General features: G+C 39.7%; 1 protein-coding gene across 4 annotated transcripts in view; it reads right to left on the bottom strand.

Annotated features, from left to right (window-relative positions):
• Positions 1 to 502, bottom strand: part of OS9 (OS9 endoplasmic reticulum lectin) — a 30,655-nt gene extending 30,153 nt beyond the window's left edge. For all 4 annotated transcript variants that reach the window (XM_034644315.1, XM_034644316.1, XM_002916021.4 and 1 more), the window contains exon 1: positions 303 to 502. In XM_034644315.1, coding sequence (XP_034500206.1) covers positions 303 to 464 — 162 coding nt within the window. In that variant the 5' untranslated portion in view covers positions 465 to 502. The remainder of the gene's footprint in view (positions 1 to 302) is intronic.
• Positions 503 to 19,880: the final 19,378 nt, after the last annotated feature.

The following is a 19,880-nucleotide window of genomic DNA, read 5'->3' as shown; positions in this document are numbered from 1 at the left end:
CCAACAAGTTCTCCAGCTGTGTTTGGCGGGTGAGGGGAGAGAGCGCTCCCACTTCTCCGCGGAGTGGAGTCTGGGTGCTTCGATCAGGAACTGAAGCTGACAGCGGGAAGCCCCACCCCTCCCAGTCCCTAGCCCCAAGGGAATGAGTCTCAGTCCACGAGCCTTAGAAGTCATCGTAAAACATCTACCTACTCTTCCCGATTCTTCTTAGGCTCCCGCTGCAGACTCCACGGTTGCCCTTCTTCCTCCACCTTTTCCCCCTTTCCCTTGCCCCAGACCCTGGCCCCTCCACACCTCCTCACCTGTCCTCCCATGACAGGCAATGGCAGGATCTCGATCCCATAACGCATTTCACTCAGCTCCTCTAGGTTCAGGCTGCCGACACCGCCAGTCAGACTTGCGGGTAACAGGAGCCCCAGAAGCAGCAGCCCCAACAGACTGGACAGCAGCGTTTCCGCCGCCATTTCGTTCACCTTCTTACCCAGAGCAGCTCCTTCCGCCCTAAACCTGGCAGCGGCCTCACCCCGCCCATGAACGTTGCGAGGTCTCATTGGCTGAGCAGTCTGTCCCTCTCACCTACCCTGTTCCCATTTGTAAACGTGGCTCCGAAGCCCACGGGGAGGTGGAACACGACGAGAAGCAAAACCACTCGCTACTCGTGATTGGTCAGAGAGGCCAACCAATTATCGAGGACATCAGACCCCCTCCCATCCTCTCCAGTCGCCAGGAAGGCGCGGTCTAATGCGCTGGCCCTTTGAAGCAATTTTTCTGTCTTCGCCCAACTGTCATGCGCATCTCTTTTTCTCATTTTTTTTAAGCCGTTTCTTGCATTGTAGACTGCCCCCGCCAGGTGGAGGATTGAGGCCGATGGGTGAGTGCACGCAATACCCATGAAAGTTACTTAATACTTGTTGCAAAACAATTATGTAAAAACATTCCTCTTTTCATATATACATACAGCTTTAGGGCAATCTGGTAATTTGTGTCAAAACCTTTCTACACGATCCTATAGTTGTCCGCCAATAAAATTATCCTAAAGAAATAACGGGGGCTTCCAGTTAAAGACTGGGGGTGGGGTGGGAGGCAGTTGCCCGTATTATCCTCCAGGCCCAGAAAGGAAAAGGAGACAACAGGAGCAATATTTTAGAAGCTAGAAAACAAACGGAGGAACGGTATGGCTTAGCAAACCCGAGAAATTGATTCCTAAACAAAGATAGACTTTTGGAAAAACTCCTGGCGAATGTGACAAGTCCAAAAGAGACATCCCAAAGGTACTCTCATCAGGGTTCTCTTAATGAAATAGACGAAAGAATCCTACAAGTAAGCCCTTGGCCTACATGTCCCAGCTCTGACATGGTCCAGCCAAAAGGATCATTAGACATTTAAGGAAATCCTTTAATATACAAGAAAGAAACCAAAACAGACAAGAAGAAAAAAAAAAAAAAGCAATTTAGAAGAAACAGAAATTGCAAGGGAGGGGGGCGCCTGGGTGGCTCAGTCTGTTAAGTGGCTGCATCCAGCTCAGGTCATGATATCGGGTCCTGGGATCAGGCCCCACATCGGGCTCTTAGTTCAGTGGGGAGTCTGCTTCTCCCTCTCTCCCTCTGTGATCTCTCACTCTCAAATAAATAAAATCTTTTAAAAAATAAATTGCAAGGGAGAAAAAACTTAAAAATAAAACAAACCAAAAAAAAATCCATCATTAATATCCTCAGAGAGATAATATATTACATCCATAAAATAACAATAGGAAGCTATTTTAAAAAGTAATTACTATTAAGATTAGCAAAAATGAGCTCTTGAAAATCAAAACCATGATAGCAGAAATAAAAAATTCAATAGAAAGAATGGAGAATAAAATTGAAAATCAAATTTCCTCTACTTAAGAAGAAAATCAATAAAAATTAGAGGATCAGTCGAGAAGGTTGAATGTCTGAATAATGGGAGTCATAGAAAGAATAAAGAATCAGAAAGGAAGAAACAATTAAAGCAATTATTCAAAAGTATTACCCTGAAATGAACAACTGAGACACTAAATTGTAAGGGCACACTAGCAAAACCAAATCAGACCCACACCAAGATACATGATTATAGAATTTCAGAACACTGGACATAGAGAAATAATTCTAAAAGCTTCCAGAGAGAAACAACAAGTTGCATACAAAGATCAAAAATCAGAACCGGGGTGGCTCAGTTGGTTAAGCATCTGACTTCACCTCAAGTCATGATCTCAGGGTTTTGGGATCAAGCCCCATGTTGGGCTCTGCCCTTGTCAGGTAGTCTACTTGTCCCTCTGCCCCCCCCCCCGTGCTCTCTCTCTGAAGTAAATAAATAAAATCTTTTTAAAAAAAGCAAAACAGCATTCGGCTTACCAATTCATCCACACTGTCAGGTAGAAGACAATGAAAAAATGCCCTAAAGATTATAAAATAATTATGCTTACTATACTTAAACTTTTTTAAAATTGTATTTACTTGTCAGAGATAGAGAGCACAAGTAGGGGGAGAAGCAAGCAAAGCAGGCAGAGGGAGAAGCAGGCTACCTCCTGAGCAAGGAGCCCGATGCGGGACTCAATCCCAGGACCCTGGGATCTTAACCTGAACTGAAGGCAGCTGCTTAACCGACTGAGCCACCCAGGCATCCCAATGCTTAACATACTTTAAAAAATAAAAAAGAAAACTGAAAATACATCAGAAAACAGGAAACTATAAAAATGATCTAACATTTAAAGTAGAGTTTTTAGAAATGAAAAAATAAAGTTTTAAATTAAAAATTGAATGAAGTAATTAAATAGTGTAAGAAGAAATTATTCTTCATAGAAGAATTCCAGCTAATAAATGCAGAAGGAATAATATATTGTCATAATTTTTCAATTCTAATTAAATAATTAATTTAGCCAATAGTCATCAATGACTGTCAGAAACATTATGTAAGAGGCTTATAGGTGAATCAAGCCCATACCATGTACATACACTGATAAAACTTAACATCATGGAAAGAGAAACAACCAAACATTATGTGCTTCTTGATGGGATACAATAGGAAGCACAGAGCATTATCTATGGAGGATTCTTGCCAAAAAAACAAAATTCTAAATATAACTGTCAGCTTACAGGAAATAGGAGAAATAGGAGAATATGTTAAACAATGCCAGGAATGTAATCAGGAATAAAATAGAATCAATGCCCCAGTTTCTTCAACAAATACATGCAAGGAAAAATTGGGAGAGGGGAGAACTGTTACATATTAAAAGAGGTTTAAGAAAGATATCAATCAGGAGGCCTGGGTGTCTTAGTTGGCTAAGCATCCGACTCTTGGTTTTGGTTCAGGTCATGATCTCAGTGAGGTGAGATCAAGCCCCACTTTGGGCTCCACTCTCAGTGGGGAGTCTGCTTGAGATTCTCTCCCTCTGCCCTTCTCCCTGATCATGCATTTTCTGGCTCTCTCTCTCTCTGTCTAGTAAACAAATAAATCAGAAAGAAAGAAAGAAAGAAAGAAAGAAAGAAAGAAAGAAAGAAAGAAAGAAAGAAAGAAAGAAAGAAAAATCTATCAACCAAATGCAATGTAGATCTTGTTTGGATCCTAAACCAAATTATCTATAGAAAGACTTTTATGAATTAATTAGGGAAATTTGGACACTGGTTGGATGTTATATAATAGCAAGGTATCATTGTTAATGTGCTGGATGTAATAATGGTGCTATGATTATGTAAAAAAAAATCATCCTTATCTCTTAGAGATACATACTCATGTACTTACCAATGAAACAGTATAATGTCTAGCATTTGCATTAAAATAATTCCGTGGGGGCGCCTGGGTGGCACAGCGGTTAAGCGTCTGCCTTCGGTTCAGGGCGTGATCCCAGCGTTATGGGATCGAGCCCCACATCAGGCTCCTCCGCTATGAGCCTGCTTCTTCCTCTCCCACTCCCCCTGCTTGTGTTCCCTCTCTCACTGGCTGTCTCTATCTCTGTCAAATAAATAAATAAAATCTTTAAAAAAAAATAAATAAATAAATAAATAAAATAAAATAAAATAATTCCGTGGGAAGGACGGCTGGGTGGCTCAGCCGGTTAAGTGCCTGCCTTCGGCTCACATCATGATCCTAAGGTCCTGGGGTTGAGTCCCACATCCAGCTCCTTTCTTAGTGGGAAACCTGCTTCTCCCTCTGCCTGCCACTCCCCCTGCTTGTGCTATCTCTCTCTCTCTCTGATTAAATAATAATAATAATAATAATAATATTTCTGTGGGAGTCTGGGAGAAACAGTGGGGGTAGAAATGAAACAAAATAACCATATTTTATAATAGTTGAAGCAGGATAATAAGTACATGGAGACTCTTTATACTTTACTTTTGAATGCATTTAAAATTTTTCATTTAAATTTTCTTTTAAAAAACTCAAAAACCAATTTAGATTTACCTGAAAATAGAATTAATGAAATAGAAAATATATTGGAAGAAATTATTCAGAATGAAATACAAAGTAACAAAAAGAGGAATATGAAAGAGAAAATTACAGAGAGTAAAGTGAGAAATATAACTAATTGGAGTTCAAGAAGGAGTAAAGGAGAAGGAAGCAAAAATAATGGTTCAGCATTTTCCAGAACTAATGAAAGATACAAATCTACAGATTCAAGAGGCCTAATGAACTTCAAGCAGAATAGATGAAAAGAAGTCTACACACAGACGTATCATAGTGAAACTGAGTAACACTAAAGAAAAACAGCAGATCTTAAAAGCATCCTGAGTGTGGGTTGCCTGGTGTATGCATTTATTGAAATTCATTGACCTACAACATATAAGACCTGTGCATGTAAATTTTACCATAATAAAAATAAAATTAGATGAAAAGCAACCAGAGAAACAGATTGCCTTCAAAGGAGCAGCAGTAAGATTGAGAATTGACTTCCCAACGGCAATTAAAGCCAGAAGACAATAGATGGTATCTTCAGTGTAATGAAAGAAAATAACTCCCACTAGGAATGTTACAGCCAGTGAAAATTTATTTCAATAATGAGGACAAAATACAAATATTTTCAAATCAAACAGAAACAAACCCAGGAGGGTTTACAATCAGCAGGCTCTCATTAAGAAAAATCCTAAAAGATGTACTTCAGGCAAAAGAACAAAGATTCTTGATGGAAGGTCTGAGATGTAAGAAGGAATGAAGTGGAGAATAGGTAAAAATCTTGCATGATCATTGGCAGTAAAAAACAATACTAAAGTCTTCTGGGAGTTTAATAACTATTAAGATAGAACAAAAACATGCCAAAATAATAACATATGCATTGGGAGGTCAATGATTAAAATTAAATTATTCTAGTTTTCTTGTATTGTCTACAAGGAGGATGTGCTGATTATCAAACTATGTCTTCCAAGCTTCACATCCACCCTTTGATATATCACGGTGATGCTGGAACTACTATTCTGAAAAATGTTGTATTTTTTTAAATAAACTATTTTTACAGCAGTTTTAGGTTCACCCAAAAATTAAGCATGAAGTACAGAGTTCCCATATAACCCCTGTTCTCACACATGCACAGCCTACCTTACTATCAACATCTCATACCAGAGTGGTACACTTGTTACAATCAATGAACCTACTTGACACATCATTATCACTCAAAATTCACAGTTTAAATTAGTGTTCACTCTTGGTATTGTAAATTCTATGAGTTTTGACAAATGAATAATGATGTGAATTTACATTAATAGTCTCATGCAGAATAGATTCACTCCCCTAAAAATCTCTATGATCACTTTATTCATCCCTCCTTCCCTCCTAACTCCTGGTAAACCCTGATCTTTTTATTGTTTCCACAGTTTTGCCTTTTCCACAATGTCATATAGTTGGAATCATATAGAATGTAGCCTTTTCAGATTAGTGATATGCACTTAAGTTTTCTCCATGTCTTCTCATGACTTGATAGCTCATTTCTTTTTACCCCTCAATAATAGTCCATGTCTGGATGTACCACAGTTTATTTATCCATTCACCTGCTGAAGGACACCTTGATTACTTCCAGGTTCTGTCAGTTATGAATAAAGCTGCTATAAACACCCATGTGCAGGTTTTTGTGTACATATAAGTTTTCAGTTCATTTGAGTAAATACCAAGGAGTGCAACTGCTGGATTGTATGCTAAGAATATGTCTAACTTTGTAAGAATCTACCAAACTGTCTTCCAAAATGGCTATATCATTTTGCATTCCAATCAGCAATGAGTGAAAATTCCGGTTGCTCCACATTGGCATTCTGTATTGACAGTGTTCTGGATTTTGGCCATTCTAATAGGTTTGTAGTGGTATCTGATTGCTGTTTTAATTTGCAATTCCCTAGTGACATATGATGTGGAGTACTTTTTCACATGCTTATTTGTCATCTATCTACTATGTATCTATCTACTTCTTTGGTGAAGTGTCTGTTCATGTCCTTTTCCCAAATTTTGATCAGGTGTTTGTTTCTTATTGTTGAATTTAAGGGTTCTTTGTATATTTTGAGTAACATCCCTTTATCAGAAATGCCTTTGCAAAATTTTTCCCCACTCTGTGACTTGTCTTCTTATTCTCTTAATGTCTTTCAAAGAGCAGAAATTTTAATTTTAATGAATTCCAGCTTATTATGATTTCTTTCATGGATGGTGTCTTTGGTGTTGTATCTAAAAAGTTATTGCCATATCCAAGGTCACCTGGATTTTCTGTTATTTTTTAGGAGTCTATAGTTTTTCATTTTACACCTAGGTTTATGATCCATTTTGAGTTAACATTTGTGAAGGGTGTAAGGTCTATGTCTGGATGCTTTTTTTCTCTTTTTTTACATGTGGGTGTCCAGTGGTTTCAGCACCATTTGTTGAAAAATTTCTCCATTGTATTGCCTTTGCTTCTTTGTCAAAGATCAGTTTAGTATATTTATGTAGCTCTATTTCTGGGCTTTCTAGTCTGTTCCATTGATCTATTTGTTTGTTCTTTCACCAATACCATTACATTTTGATTACTGTCATTTAATAGGAAGTCTTAAGTAGTGTTAATCCTCTGACTTTGTCCTTCTACTCCAATATCGTGCTGGCTATTCTAGTCTTCTGCTTCTCCATATAAACTTTAGCATCAGTTTGTCAATATCTACAAAATAACTTGCTGGTATTTGGAGTGGGATTGTACTGATCTATAGATTAAGTTGGGGAGAACTGACATCTTGATAATATCGAGTCTTCTTATCCATGAACATAGACTATCTCTCCATTTATTTAATTTCATTGATTTCTTTCATCAGAGTTTTATAATTTTCCTCATGAAGATATTATACACATTTTGTTAGATTTGTACCTAAGTATTTCATTTTGGGGAGTGGTAATATAATGGTACTGTGTGTTTTTTTTGTTTTGTTTTGTTTTTTTAAAGATTCTATTTATTTATTTGACAGAGAGAGAGACAGCCAGCGAGAGAGGGAACACAAGCAGGGAGAGTGGGAGAGGACGAAGCAGGCTTCCAGCAGAGGAGCCCTATGCAGGGCTCGATCCCAGGACTCCAGGATCACGCCCTGAGCTGAAGGCAGACACTCAACGACTGAGCCACCCAGGTGCCCCCAATGGTACTGTGTTTTTAATTTCACATTTCACTTGTTCATTGCTGGTATGTAGGCAAGCAATTGACTTTCTTCCTTTTTTATTGTGTTCAAATGCATATAACATAAAATTTACCATCTTAACCATTTTTATTTTTTAGAAGATTTTATTTATTTATTTATTTGTCAGAGAGAGAGAGAGCACAAGCAGGGGGAGCAGCAGGCAGAGGGCAAAGCAGGCTCCCCACTGAGCAAGGAGCCCAATCGGGGCCAGAACCCTGGGATCATGACATGAGCTGAAGGCAGACGCTTAACCAACTGAGCCACTCAAGGGCCCCTATCTTAACCATTTTTTAAATGTACAGCTTGATGGCATTAAATATATTCACACTGTACAGCCATCACCACCATCCATCCCATAAACCCTTTCATCTTATAAAACTGAAACTCTATACAGGTTTCCCTGCTATCTGAAAGTAGAGTGTTTGTATAAACCTTTCATAAGCCAGAGTAGTGTAAAGCAAAGAAGCAAATACCATTAATTTATATGCAAAACTTTTTGAGTGTTCCCAGACTCAAAAAATAACCTACCAAATCATACCAAATAACATGTGAAACCTACAATAGCACTAAAAATATAGCAACATCAAGAATGATATGATAAATACACAGCCTAAATAAAGTGGAAATAATGGATGTACAGTGTAGTTTTACTTACGAGAATTGAGAAGACCGCAAGCTCACTAGAAACTGAAAGGGGATGACCATGGCTCAGTCATTCACTGGAGGGTAAGGTGGTGGAAGGTACAGGATCCTAGGGTGTAGGAGACAGAGGAAGAAGTTCATCTATGAATATCTCATCATTGTCTGAATGCATCAGGGCAGGCAGATTACTAACGTCTACACTGTCTTGTCTGTCGGCCTCCATGTCAAAACCTCGGTTTGTCATCTGCTGTGATTTATATGGCTGATGTGGAAGGCTTGAAATATGACTGTATGCTTGACTGCTTAGCCTCACACATTTTTGTATCCTACAATTCTTTGTAGGCACTCAAAACATCCTACAAACCTGTCCTAAATCTACATGCCCTTTCAAAATGAAAGGCATATTTTTCTGCATTTATTGTGGCACTGCCAGTCATAGTGAAAATCTCAAACACATGCTTCACTTTCTGTTCCTGGATGACTTCCCTTGCAGGCTGTTTGCTATTGCATTCACTTTGGACTCGTATCCTTTCCTCTTACAATTGCATCAGCTTTTCATCTGTCAGCTCTTGGTCATGGAATGCCGAAAGCTCTTCAATGTCACCTTCATTAACTCTCACAAACTCAGCCTTCTTAGTCAAAGTCACTATTGCCATATTTATGGTTGGTTTGAAGACTTTAAAATCATTTACCGCTTTGGGACACAGTTTCCTCCATATGCCATGTCTCATTGAGACAGTTGGCCTGTCCAGAGCATCTCCAAGGTTGGCAACTGGAATTTTATACTGTAGTCTCCAGATTTCTCATAAAGATGCTTCGGACTTGCCCTCTCTGTCAGTGGCACTTGCAATAAAATGCATCACATTTTGCAATATCATAAGCTAAGCCGTAATTTTGGCTGTCAGGCCTGGTCACACGGTTGTAGCAGCGATGTCATATTCGGTGGTAAGAACACAACACAAGTGTTACCACCATACTCGGTAACTCCAGGTGGAGAAGCAGCATACCTAGCAATAATCAGAAGACACTTGTTATCAAGGTTGTTTTCTCTGTAGTATATGTCAACAAAAGGACTAATGTATCCACTCATATACTCAGAAAAACATCACTTGGGTATTACAACCATGTCGATGTGAACAAAACACAACAGAAACTGTATTCTTATCAATGCCTTTACGTGCCCTAAGATTTTCTGAATGGTACTCTAGTAGAGGCCTGAGGACGGCATACCAGCGGGGTTAATAATAAGCATTAGGGTCAACCTGTCCTTTGAGGCCTTGTGTTCCTTAGTCTGCTTTTCTTCTATTGAAATACATGTCTTGCTCAGGAGTGTTTTCCTATAGGTCGCATTTGTCACAGTTAAACATTTGCTTACACAAATAACCACCTTGTGTAATGACCGGCTTCCATTCCAACAGGAACTTCTTGGAGGCTTCAGTATCAGCGAAAGCACCACCCTCAGTCAGCTTTAAGCTGGGAAGCTGCCCGGGCCTCAAAAACGAAGCAAACCACCTAGGACTACCTTTAAATTCCACTTTCTTTCTTTTTTTTAATTTAAGATTTTATCCATTTATCTGAAAGAGAGCGAGCATGAGCGGGGGTGGGGCAGGGAGCGGGGGAAAAGGGGGAAGGAGAAGCAGACTCCCTGCTGAGGAGGGAGCCCAACTCGGGCTGATCCGGACCCCGAGATCATGACCTGAACCTAAGTCAGATGCTTAACCAACTGAGCCACATAGGCGCCCCAAATCCCACTTTTTTTTTTTTTAAGATTTTATTTATTTATTCGACAGAGATAGAGACAGCCAGAGAGAGAGGGAACACAAGCAGGGGGAGTGGGAGAGAAAGAAGCAGGCTCCCAGCAGAGGAGCCTGATGTGGGACTCAATCCCGTAACGCTGGGATCACGCCCTGAGCCGAAGGCAGAAGCTTAACTGCTGTGCCACCCAGGCGCCCCCCAAATCCCACTTTCAAAACACTTTCATCACCATCACCCAGAGCTTTCTGTTTCAGCTTATTCAAAAAACTGATTTCTCCTTAAGTGTAAGATAACTGAACACCACACTTTGTACACCCATCAGTCCACTCAAGCAACAGATTCCATCTTATCCATTAGTGGAGGCCGACAAAAAGAGACCTCTGCTACTAACAGAACCAATAGTAACTTTGGCACCTTTCGAGATTCTTTCTCTCTGTGTACATAGTATGAATGGTGGATGCACATGAGTTCAACACACGCAGAGTGTCTTTATTTTGTTCAACACAATCAAAACTCGTTTTTTTTAAGATTTTATTTTTAAGTAATTTCTGCACCCAATGTGGGGCTGGTACTTGCAAACCCAAGATCAAGAGTTGCACACTCCACTGACTGAGCCAGCCGGACGCCTCCCCCACCCTTTCTAAAGGGATCTTTCTTTATTTATTTTTTAAGGTAGGCTCCATGCCCAACATGGGGCTTGAACTTATGACCCTGAAATCAAGAGCTGCAGGCTCTACTGACTGAGACAACCAGGCGCCCGTCAAAACTCTTAATTACATCCAGTTCTATGTGAAGCGTAACGCCCTTGTGAGCTCTCTTAGGCTCTTCTGATACCTTAGGACACATCTTGCTAACAGATGCACAAAATAAACTGAGATAAAGCACAGATGCTCACAGACACAGTCCAAAGATATGGCGGCTTGATGCTGAGACGCTGAGTGTAGTTCCCAGGGAAGGAGCTTGGTGGGGCCACACTCGCTGCTGGGTCGCATGCCGCCTGTATTAACACCTTGCTGCAAAATGAGCACTGAATGCTCTTTTCAGTTTTTGCCTTTTAACTTTCAAGAAGTGGGGGATCCCTGTACCTATTAAACAGTAACTCCCTATTGTCCCCTCCCCCAGCCCCTGGCAACCCCTGTTACACTTTCTGTCTTTATGATCTGACTATTCTAAGGACCTCAAATAAGTGGATTCATACAGTGTTTGTCTTTTTGTGGCTGGCTTATTTCATCCGTGTTGTAGCATATTTCAGGATTTCTTTTCTTTATAAGGCTAAATAATATTCCACTGTGTGTATATGCCATATTTTGCTTATCCATTTATCCTTCCATGGATACTTCCGTTGCTTCCACATTTTAGCTGTTGAGACTAATGCTGCTATAAACATGAGTGTACAAATATCTCTTTGAGACCCTGTTTTCAATTCTGTGGGGTGTGTACCCAGAATTGGAATTTCTGGGTCTTATGGTAATTCTATTTTTAATTTTTTTCTAGAACTGTTAACCAGAGCAGTTGTAGCATTTCACATTCCCACCAACAGTGCACAAGGGTTCCAATTTCTCCACATCCTCACCAACACTTGTTGTTTTCTGGGTTTTTTTCTTTTAAAGGACTTATTTTATTTTTTAAAAGTAGGCTCCAGGCCCAACGTAGGGCTTGAGTTCATTACCCTGAGATCCAGAGTCACATGCTCTACTGACTGAGCCAGTCAGACACCCCTGGGTTTTTCTGATAGCACCAACCTAATGGGTGTTTAGTGTTACTTCAGCATAGTTTGGATTTGCATTTCCCTAATGATCAGTAATGTTGAGCTTCTTTTCATGTGCTTATTGCCGTTTGTGTATCTTCTTTGGAGAAATGTCTATTCAAGTCACTTGCCCATTTTTGGATTGGGTTATTTGGGTTTTTGTTGTTGGGTTTTAGGAGTTTTATCTCTGTATAATCTGGGTATTAATCCTCTATCAGATATATGATTTGCAAATGTCTTCTCCCATTCTGTGGGTTGCATTTTTACTCTGTGAATAGTGTTTTTGATATATAAATTTTTTTTAATTTTCATGAAATTCAACTTCTCTCTCTTTTTTTTTTTTGTTACCTGAGCCTTTAGTGTCGTATCCAAGAAATAATTGCCAAATCTAATGTTATGAAGCTTTTGTCCTATGCTTCCTTCTAAGAGTTCTCTTGTTTCAGACTCTACAGTTAGGTAGTCTTTCACCATTGGGTATGAAGTTTGCTGTGGTTTTTCATATATGACTTTTATTTTGTGGAGGTAGTTGCCCTCTATCCGTATTTTGTTTGGTGCTTTTATCATGAAAGGGTGTTCGATTTTGTCAGATTCTATTTCTGTATCAATTGAGGTGATCGTGTGTTTTTCCCTTTATTTTGTTGATGTGGTGTATCATACTGATCAATTTTCATATGTTGAATCATCCTTACATTCCTGGAATAAATCCCCCTTGGTCACAGTGCATAATAATCCTTTTAATATGCTGCTGAACGCTGCTTGCTAGTATTTTGTTGAGGATTTTTGTATCATGTTTATAAGGAATATTTGCCTGTAATTTTCTTTTCTTGAAGTGTCTTTGTCTGACTTTGGTATCAGGGTTAAGAGACTGGAAGTGGAGTGCTGCTGTTAAAAAAAAAAAAATCGAAACATATGGCATTGACACAGCAATCAGGTGACAGGCAATGAGAAAATTATACCAGAGGTTCAAAGAATGGCAATCTATTTGTGCTAGTAAACAAGACGGTAAACATTGTTCTGGTAATAAAACAGCAACAATTCTGGGTATTTCAAATAGAAGGAATTTAATACAGATAATCATTTACAAAAGTGTCACAAAGGAAAAGCAAAAAGAGGAAGATAAGATTACTCAATGATTAGCAAATGCCGGAAGTCACTAACTCTAGGGCCAGTGGAGCAGAAGGGGAAACGGTATTGATAGGAGCCCACCATTGCTTGGCTGCTGTGGCTGCTGTGGCTGCTGTCGAAACCACGCGGCCTGAACAGGACTCAGATCCCGTTGCTACCTCTGTCACCATTGCATCTCCCTCTACCACTGTCAGAACCTAACGAGAAACCAGGTGGTTAGGAAGTCTGAGAAATGTAGTTTAAGTATTCCTACTTGACATTAGAGAAGATGTTCTAAAAGGCTAAATGTGGAGTTCAGAGGCCAAAGCCTATCCGGAACATCATGTTATGTGCAGTGACAAAATACTTAGTAAAATGTGCCTGCAATAATGTGGAGAGCACACCGAATGTTATTAATCTCTAAGAGAAGGGGTTGGAAAGAATCAAATGGCCAGCGTGCACTGGCAAATTTGGGCTGTGTCACAAGAAAGAGAGGAGCTCAGGGGAGAATTGGCCTTTCATTTTGCAAGCAAATGTAAAAGGGAATTGTATGTCCAGAAACATCAGGCCTTGAAATACTGGAAGACTCTATTGCTTCATGGCTCAAAATAGTGAGAACAGAATTGAGAAGGGCCTGACCAAAAAGGCTCACTAATATCCAGCCTTGTGGCAAAAAGCAGATACAGAATGTGTTCTCTCTTAAATCAAGAGAGAGCAGCATATGGATGGGGACACAAAGAAATAAAGCGTGCTTAAGAACTATGACTAGGAAAGAACTCTGAATATGATTACTACGAGTAAAATGGAACTGACTCAAAGTATACAGGCCAGAAGCTAGGCTTTGTTTGTTTGTTTTGTTTTGTTTTGTGTGAATGCATCTGTGTGTGTGCGTGTGTTTTTACAATCTTTTGTAGGTATAATTAACTTACAACAGACTAAACATATTTAATGTTTACCATTTGAGTTTTTAACATATGTATAAAACCATCACCATAATCAAGGGAATGAACAGATCCATCACTCCGAAAAATCTCCTTTAAATTTTTGAAGCATTGCATTTCAAAGAAACCACAAACTGTCTCTGACAGCTTAAATGTAAAATCACCATAAGGCTTCCAAATTTCTACATATTGGAAGTGGGCTCTGAAATTTGTACAGCACCAAGGAGGAAATATTTTCCAAAGCCCACTTGAGATATGATCATGGGGGATAGGGAAAAGTAAGCCACCACCCGCACCAAAGGTGGACCCACGGGTCTTGGAGAAAAGAGACAACAATGTTCATTCAAATAACAGAACCAGAGCCTAATCAGAGACACTCTCCTCTAACCAGCAGGAAACTTCACTGTGCCTGCCCTTCAGGATGTCGGGATCACTAAGGGCCACTGACTGCAGCCGGTCGTCCACTCTTGCATTGTCTGAGTGCGAGCGAGCATCTGCTGCAGCTGTTCCACACCTGCCCACCCAGGTATTAGGTGCGGCGGGGAGGGGACCGGCAGGAGCCACATCTGCAACCCAGGAAGAGGACTTCATTTTTTAAAATTAATTGACTAACATATTTATTTCTAGAGATAGAGCATGTGTGCACAAGCCGGGTGGGGGAGGGCCCGAGGGAGAGGGAGAGAGAATCCTAAGCAGGCTCCATGCCCAGTGCACAGCCCAACCCAGGGTTCAATGTCACAATGCCAAGATCATGACCTGAGCCAAAATCAAGAGTCGGATGCCCAACCGACTGAGGCACCCAGGTGCCCCTAAGGAAGAGGACTCAAATAACTCTAAGATTTTGGTTTGAACTTGGTGCAAGGACTAGATCAGAATTTGAGTTCTCTGACTTGGCGGGGAGTGTGTGATACATGTGTGAGTAAAAATAGAATGACTATGTGATGACCAAAAAGGTAGACTCCAGTAGAGGCCATATCATGTGTTCATCAAACTCATTTCATTTTCCTTCTGAACATATATACAGCTAAACTACACTCCCTAGTCTCTGCTGTGGTTAGCTGTGACTGAGTTTTATCCAACTGTGGGGGAAGTGATATGTACCACTTTCAGGCCTGGCCCGATAAATAGTCTGTGTAATCATCCATGTTCTCTCTTGTCATTCATTTGTGAACTCCATGGTTCAAAGTAGAAATCATAATGTAGTTAGAAAACAATTGACTGATAATAAAAATATTGTTATATCAAAATCTGTGGGATCAATGAAAAGAAAAAAATCCAAATTTAATCAAGATCTAACTACCAATTTATAGAAAACCCAGGACTCGGGCACTCAGTGGCCCAGTCAGTTGAGTGTCTAACTCCTGATTTCAGCTCAGGTCATGATCTCAGGGCTCGTGAGATCCAGGCCTGCCCCGCGCTCCGTGCTCAGCGCAGAATCTGCTTGTCCTTCTCCCTCTGCTTGTCTCCCCACTTGTGCACTCTCTCTCTCTCTAAAATAAACAAATAAAAAAGAAAACAGAGAGGGCCCGAGGAACACATTAAAAGACATCCTGAGGATGCAATCAGAAAAATCAGACTATGGAAAACAAGGGGGCAATTGTCTAGTTTCTTCAACAAATAAACTGTAAGGAAATAAAAAATGATGGTGGAACTATCTATAGATTAAAGGAAGTTTAAAGAGCCATAACAATCTAATGGAGTATATGGACTATACGGACTTTATTTGGATTGTGATTCAAACAAGCCAACCATAATTTTCTCGTAAAAGAATTATGAGATAGGGGCACCCGAGTGGCTCAGTTGGTTAAGAGTCTGACACTTGGTTTCAGCTCAGGTCATGATCTCAGGATCATGAGATCAAGCCCCCCCTCCGTGGGGCTCCATGCTCAGTGGGGAGTCTGCTTGAGATTCTTTCCCTCTCCCTTTGTCCCTCCCCCTGTTCTCTTTCTCTCCCTCTCAAATAAATAAAATCTTTAAAAAAAAAACTTTTTAAAAATCTTTTTTTAAAAGGATTTTATTTCTTTATTGAGGAAGGGGAGAGAGCCAGAAGGGGGGAGGGGAGGGTGGAAAGGGAGAAGCACACTCCCTGGTGAGCAGGGAGCCCACCCTGGGGGCTTGATCCCAGGACCCTGAGATCATGACCAGAGCCAAAGGCAGACGCTTAACCAACTGAGCCACCCAGTTTCCTCAATAAATAAATCTTTTAAAAAAATTATGAGATAATCAGGAGAATTTGAAAATACTGAATATTTGATAATATTAAAGAATTATTGTTATCTTTTTAGCATGATGTGGCATGCGCTTATGTTTTTAAAGAGGCTTTATCTTTTAGACAAATGTGGAAATTCATTCATATATGGATGAAAAGATGTGATGTCTGGGATTTACCTCACCATAATCTATGAGTGGTGAGTGGTAGTGCAGGGAGATGAACAAGGGATAAATGAAACAGTCTAGACATAACTGTTGAAGCTAGGTGACACAGAGGGAGTCATTATAATATTTCTAACTTTATATATGTTTTCAATTTTCCATAATAAAACACTTTTATTTTATTTATTTGTTTATTTATTTCTTTCTTTATTATTTTTTTAATGTGGATGAGGCAATTTTTTTTAAGACTTTACTTATTTATTTGACAGACCGAGAGAGAGCGAGACACAAAAACAGGGAGAGGGGCAGAGGCAGAGGGAGAAGCAGGCTCTCTGCTGAGCAGGGAGCCCAATGCGGGACTGGATCCCAGGACCCTGGGATCACAACCCTAGCCGAAGGCAGATGCTTAACCCACTGAGCCATCCAGGTGCCCCTATTTCTTTATTTTTAAGTTTTCTTATTTATTTAAGTAATCTCTACACTCAGTAAGGGGCTTGAACTCACGACCCCAAGATCAAGAACCACACACTCTTCCAACTGAGCCAGCCAGGCGCCCCAATAAAATATTTTCTAAGGAAATCTTTAAATAAATATACCTTTTGCCCAGCAATTATACTTATATGGATATATTTACACATATGCACATGTGTAAAGTAATAATCTTTTGTAATAACAAAGGATTGGGAGGAAATAATTTTAATCAGGACAGTGATAGTGAAAAAAATGATGGAGTATTCCTAATTGAAATAATATGCAACCACAAAAACAAAGAAGAAAGTTCTATATGTGCTGCCATTGAAAAATCTCTAAGGGGAATATAATTCCCATTTATTAAGGAGAATAAAAACAAGCTGCCAAACAGTGCATTTAATATCCTTTATTTGCGTGTGAATAAAGGAAATAGGAAATAAGATTTTCTAGTCTTGTGAACCACAAAGAAAGGCTGGAAGGACACACAAAAAACCAAGAGCAAGGTTACCGATCAGGATGGGAACTGAGCAAGTGGGAGAGAAGTCCGGGAGGGAGAATTTTCATTGTGCACCTTTTTATATTTCTTGAGTTTTGAATCACAGAGAAGTATTATCCATGTTGAAATTATATAAAGAATTTTAAATAGCCATAAAAAACTTAAGATACTTAAAGTTGTACTTGGTGAGAAATTTATAAGAGATGTATTTTAAAATAGGAAAAGCCAGAAATGAATGAGCTAAGCCTTATTTCAAGAAGTTGAATCCATTATAAGATAAATAAGTCCAATCAATCAATCAATCAATCAATCAATAAGCAAGCAAGCCAGCCCTGAGGATATAATGTACAGCAGGGTAAATATAGCTAATAATACTGTATTATATATTTGAAAGGTGCTAAGAGAATAGATCTTAAAATTCCCACCACAAGAAAAAATGTGTAACTCTGTGTGGTGATAAATGTTATAACTAGACTTGCTGTGGTGATCATTTCACAATATATACAAATATTGAATCATTATGTTTTATACCTGAAACTAATATGTTTTACGTTGATTACATCTCAATTTAAAAAGTTGAATAAAGAAATCAAATCAAGCTCCCAAAAAAAAAAAGGCAGGAAAATAAATATTAGAGTGAAAATAATTCTAAAATTTGTATGGAACCACAAAAGACCCTGAATAGCTAAAGCAATCTTGAGAAAAAAGAACAAAGCCAGATTTGGTGTGCTTTCTGCTCTCAAACTATATTGCAAAGCTATAGTAATCAAAACAGTATTGGCATAAAAATGTACACAGATCAATGAAACAGAATATAAAGCCCAAAAATAAACTCACAATATGGTCAGTTAATTTATGACAAAGGAGCCAAGAATACACAATGGGGATGAGACAGTCTCTTCAATAAATGGTGCTGGGAAAACTGGATAGCGACATACAAAAGAATGAAACTAGGGGCACCTGGGTGGCTCAGTCAGTTGGGTATCTGACTCTTGGTTTCTGCTTAGGTCTTGGTCTCAGGGTCATGGGATTGAGCCCCACGCTGGGCTCTGCGCTCAGCACAGAGTCTCCTTGTCCCTCTCTCTCTGCTCCTCCCCACCCCCGCCCCCACTCTCTCTCTCTCAAAGAAAGAAAGAAAGAAAGAAAATCTTTTTTAAAAAAAAGAATGAAACTAGATCATTATGTTACACCATACACAAAAATTAACTCAAAATGGATTAAAGACTGGAATGTAAAACCTGAAATCATCAAACTTCCAGAAAGAATTTTTTTTTTTAATTTTTGGATCTGACTCCAAAAGCAAAGTCAAGAAAAGTAAAAATAGGGGTGCCTGGGTGGCTCAGTAGGTTAAGAGTCTGCCTTCAGGGGCTCCTGGGTGGCACAGTGGTTAAGCATCTGTCTTCGGCTCAGGGCGTGATCCCGGCCTTATGGGATCGAGCCCCACACCAGGCTCCTCCGCTATGAGCCTGCTTCTTCCTCTCCCACTCCCCCTGCTTGTGTTCCCTCTCTCGCTGGCTGTCTCTATCTCTGTCGAATAAATAAATAAAATCTTAAAAAAAAAAAAAAGAGTCTGCCTTCAGCTTGGGTCATGATCCCAGGATCCTGGGATCAAGCCCTGCATTGTTGCATTGTCGCATTGCATTGCCAGGCTCCCTGCTCAGTGGGGAGTCTGCTTTTCTCTCTCCCTCTGCCTGTCACTCCCCTTGCTTGTGCTCTTGCTCGCTCTCTCTCTGTCAAATAAATAAATAAAATCTTTTTTAAAAAGGTGAAAGTAAACAAGGGGGACTATATCAAACTAAAAAGCTTCTACACAGCAAAGGAAACCATCAACAAGATGAAAAGGCAACCTACTGAATGGGTGAAAAAAGTTGTAAATCATGTATCTGATAAGGACTGTTGAACTTACAAATAAAAGTCATTTTACCAGGGGAAAAAAAAAAAGGATTATTCAGGAAATAGCAGAGAATTGCAATTCGGAACAAGAAAGCCATGACAAAAACTGTATAGCTAGTCCAACAAAGGAGAGAAATGTTATTTTATGGAGAAGAAGGAGAAGTTGGGAGAGGCTGTTTTGAACAAAAATCCATTGGAAAAAGGCAAGAGTTCAGGATGATGCTGGTTTCTCATTGACTGATTTGCCGGGGTAGTCAATTTCTTGTAGGAGATGCAATTTACATCTTTTCCTGTTGGGTCCTGCAATTGATGATTCTTTCCCGTTGGCTTCCGTTGAGGGTCTGTAATGGAGGTTCTTGAGGTTGAGACGTATGGCATGAGAGCTCCCCCTTCTGGTCTCCCAACACCATTTTAAAGTTTCCCTTGATTGTCAAATTTCCCCCTTTTGATCATTATCTTTCTCTGAAAGCATCACTGATAAAGAGTCAGGTTTTCTTAATTTACTGACCCTTTGTCCCTCAGTGCCAGGAAGAGCCTTTCTTGCCTGTCATGTCCCACGGTGGAGGGAAACTGTACAGACGGGAAACCTACTGAGGTCACATTGAAGTAACAAGCAGGGGTAGGAGGGTGAACTCTCAGGCACTTCCCATCTATAGTCCGTGTAGATCACAAGCGTTGGAAATCATCTTCTCTTTGGGTGCACCATTTTTACAATGGTTTGACAGGCAACAAGTACAGAATCAAAAGTAACACAACAATTCCAAATTGTATGATGGTTCTAAACCAGGTCCTGGGAACTGACAGTAACCAACTGGAAACATTTATTGGCACTTTTT

The sequence above is a fragment of the Ailuropoda melanoleuca genome, chromosome 15 (assembly GCF_002007445.2).
Source record: "Ailuropoda melanoleuca isolate Jingjing chromosome 15, ASM200744v2, whole genome shotgun sequence".
Lineage (NCBI taxonomy): Eukaryota > Metazoa > Chordata > Mammalia > Carnivora > Ursidae > Ailuropoda > Ailuropoda melanoleuca.
The sequence above is the reverse complement of the archived record's forward strand: the minus strand, read 5'-3'. Positions and strand labels throughout refer to the sequence as shown.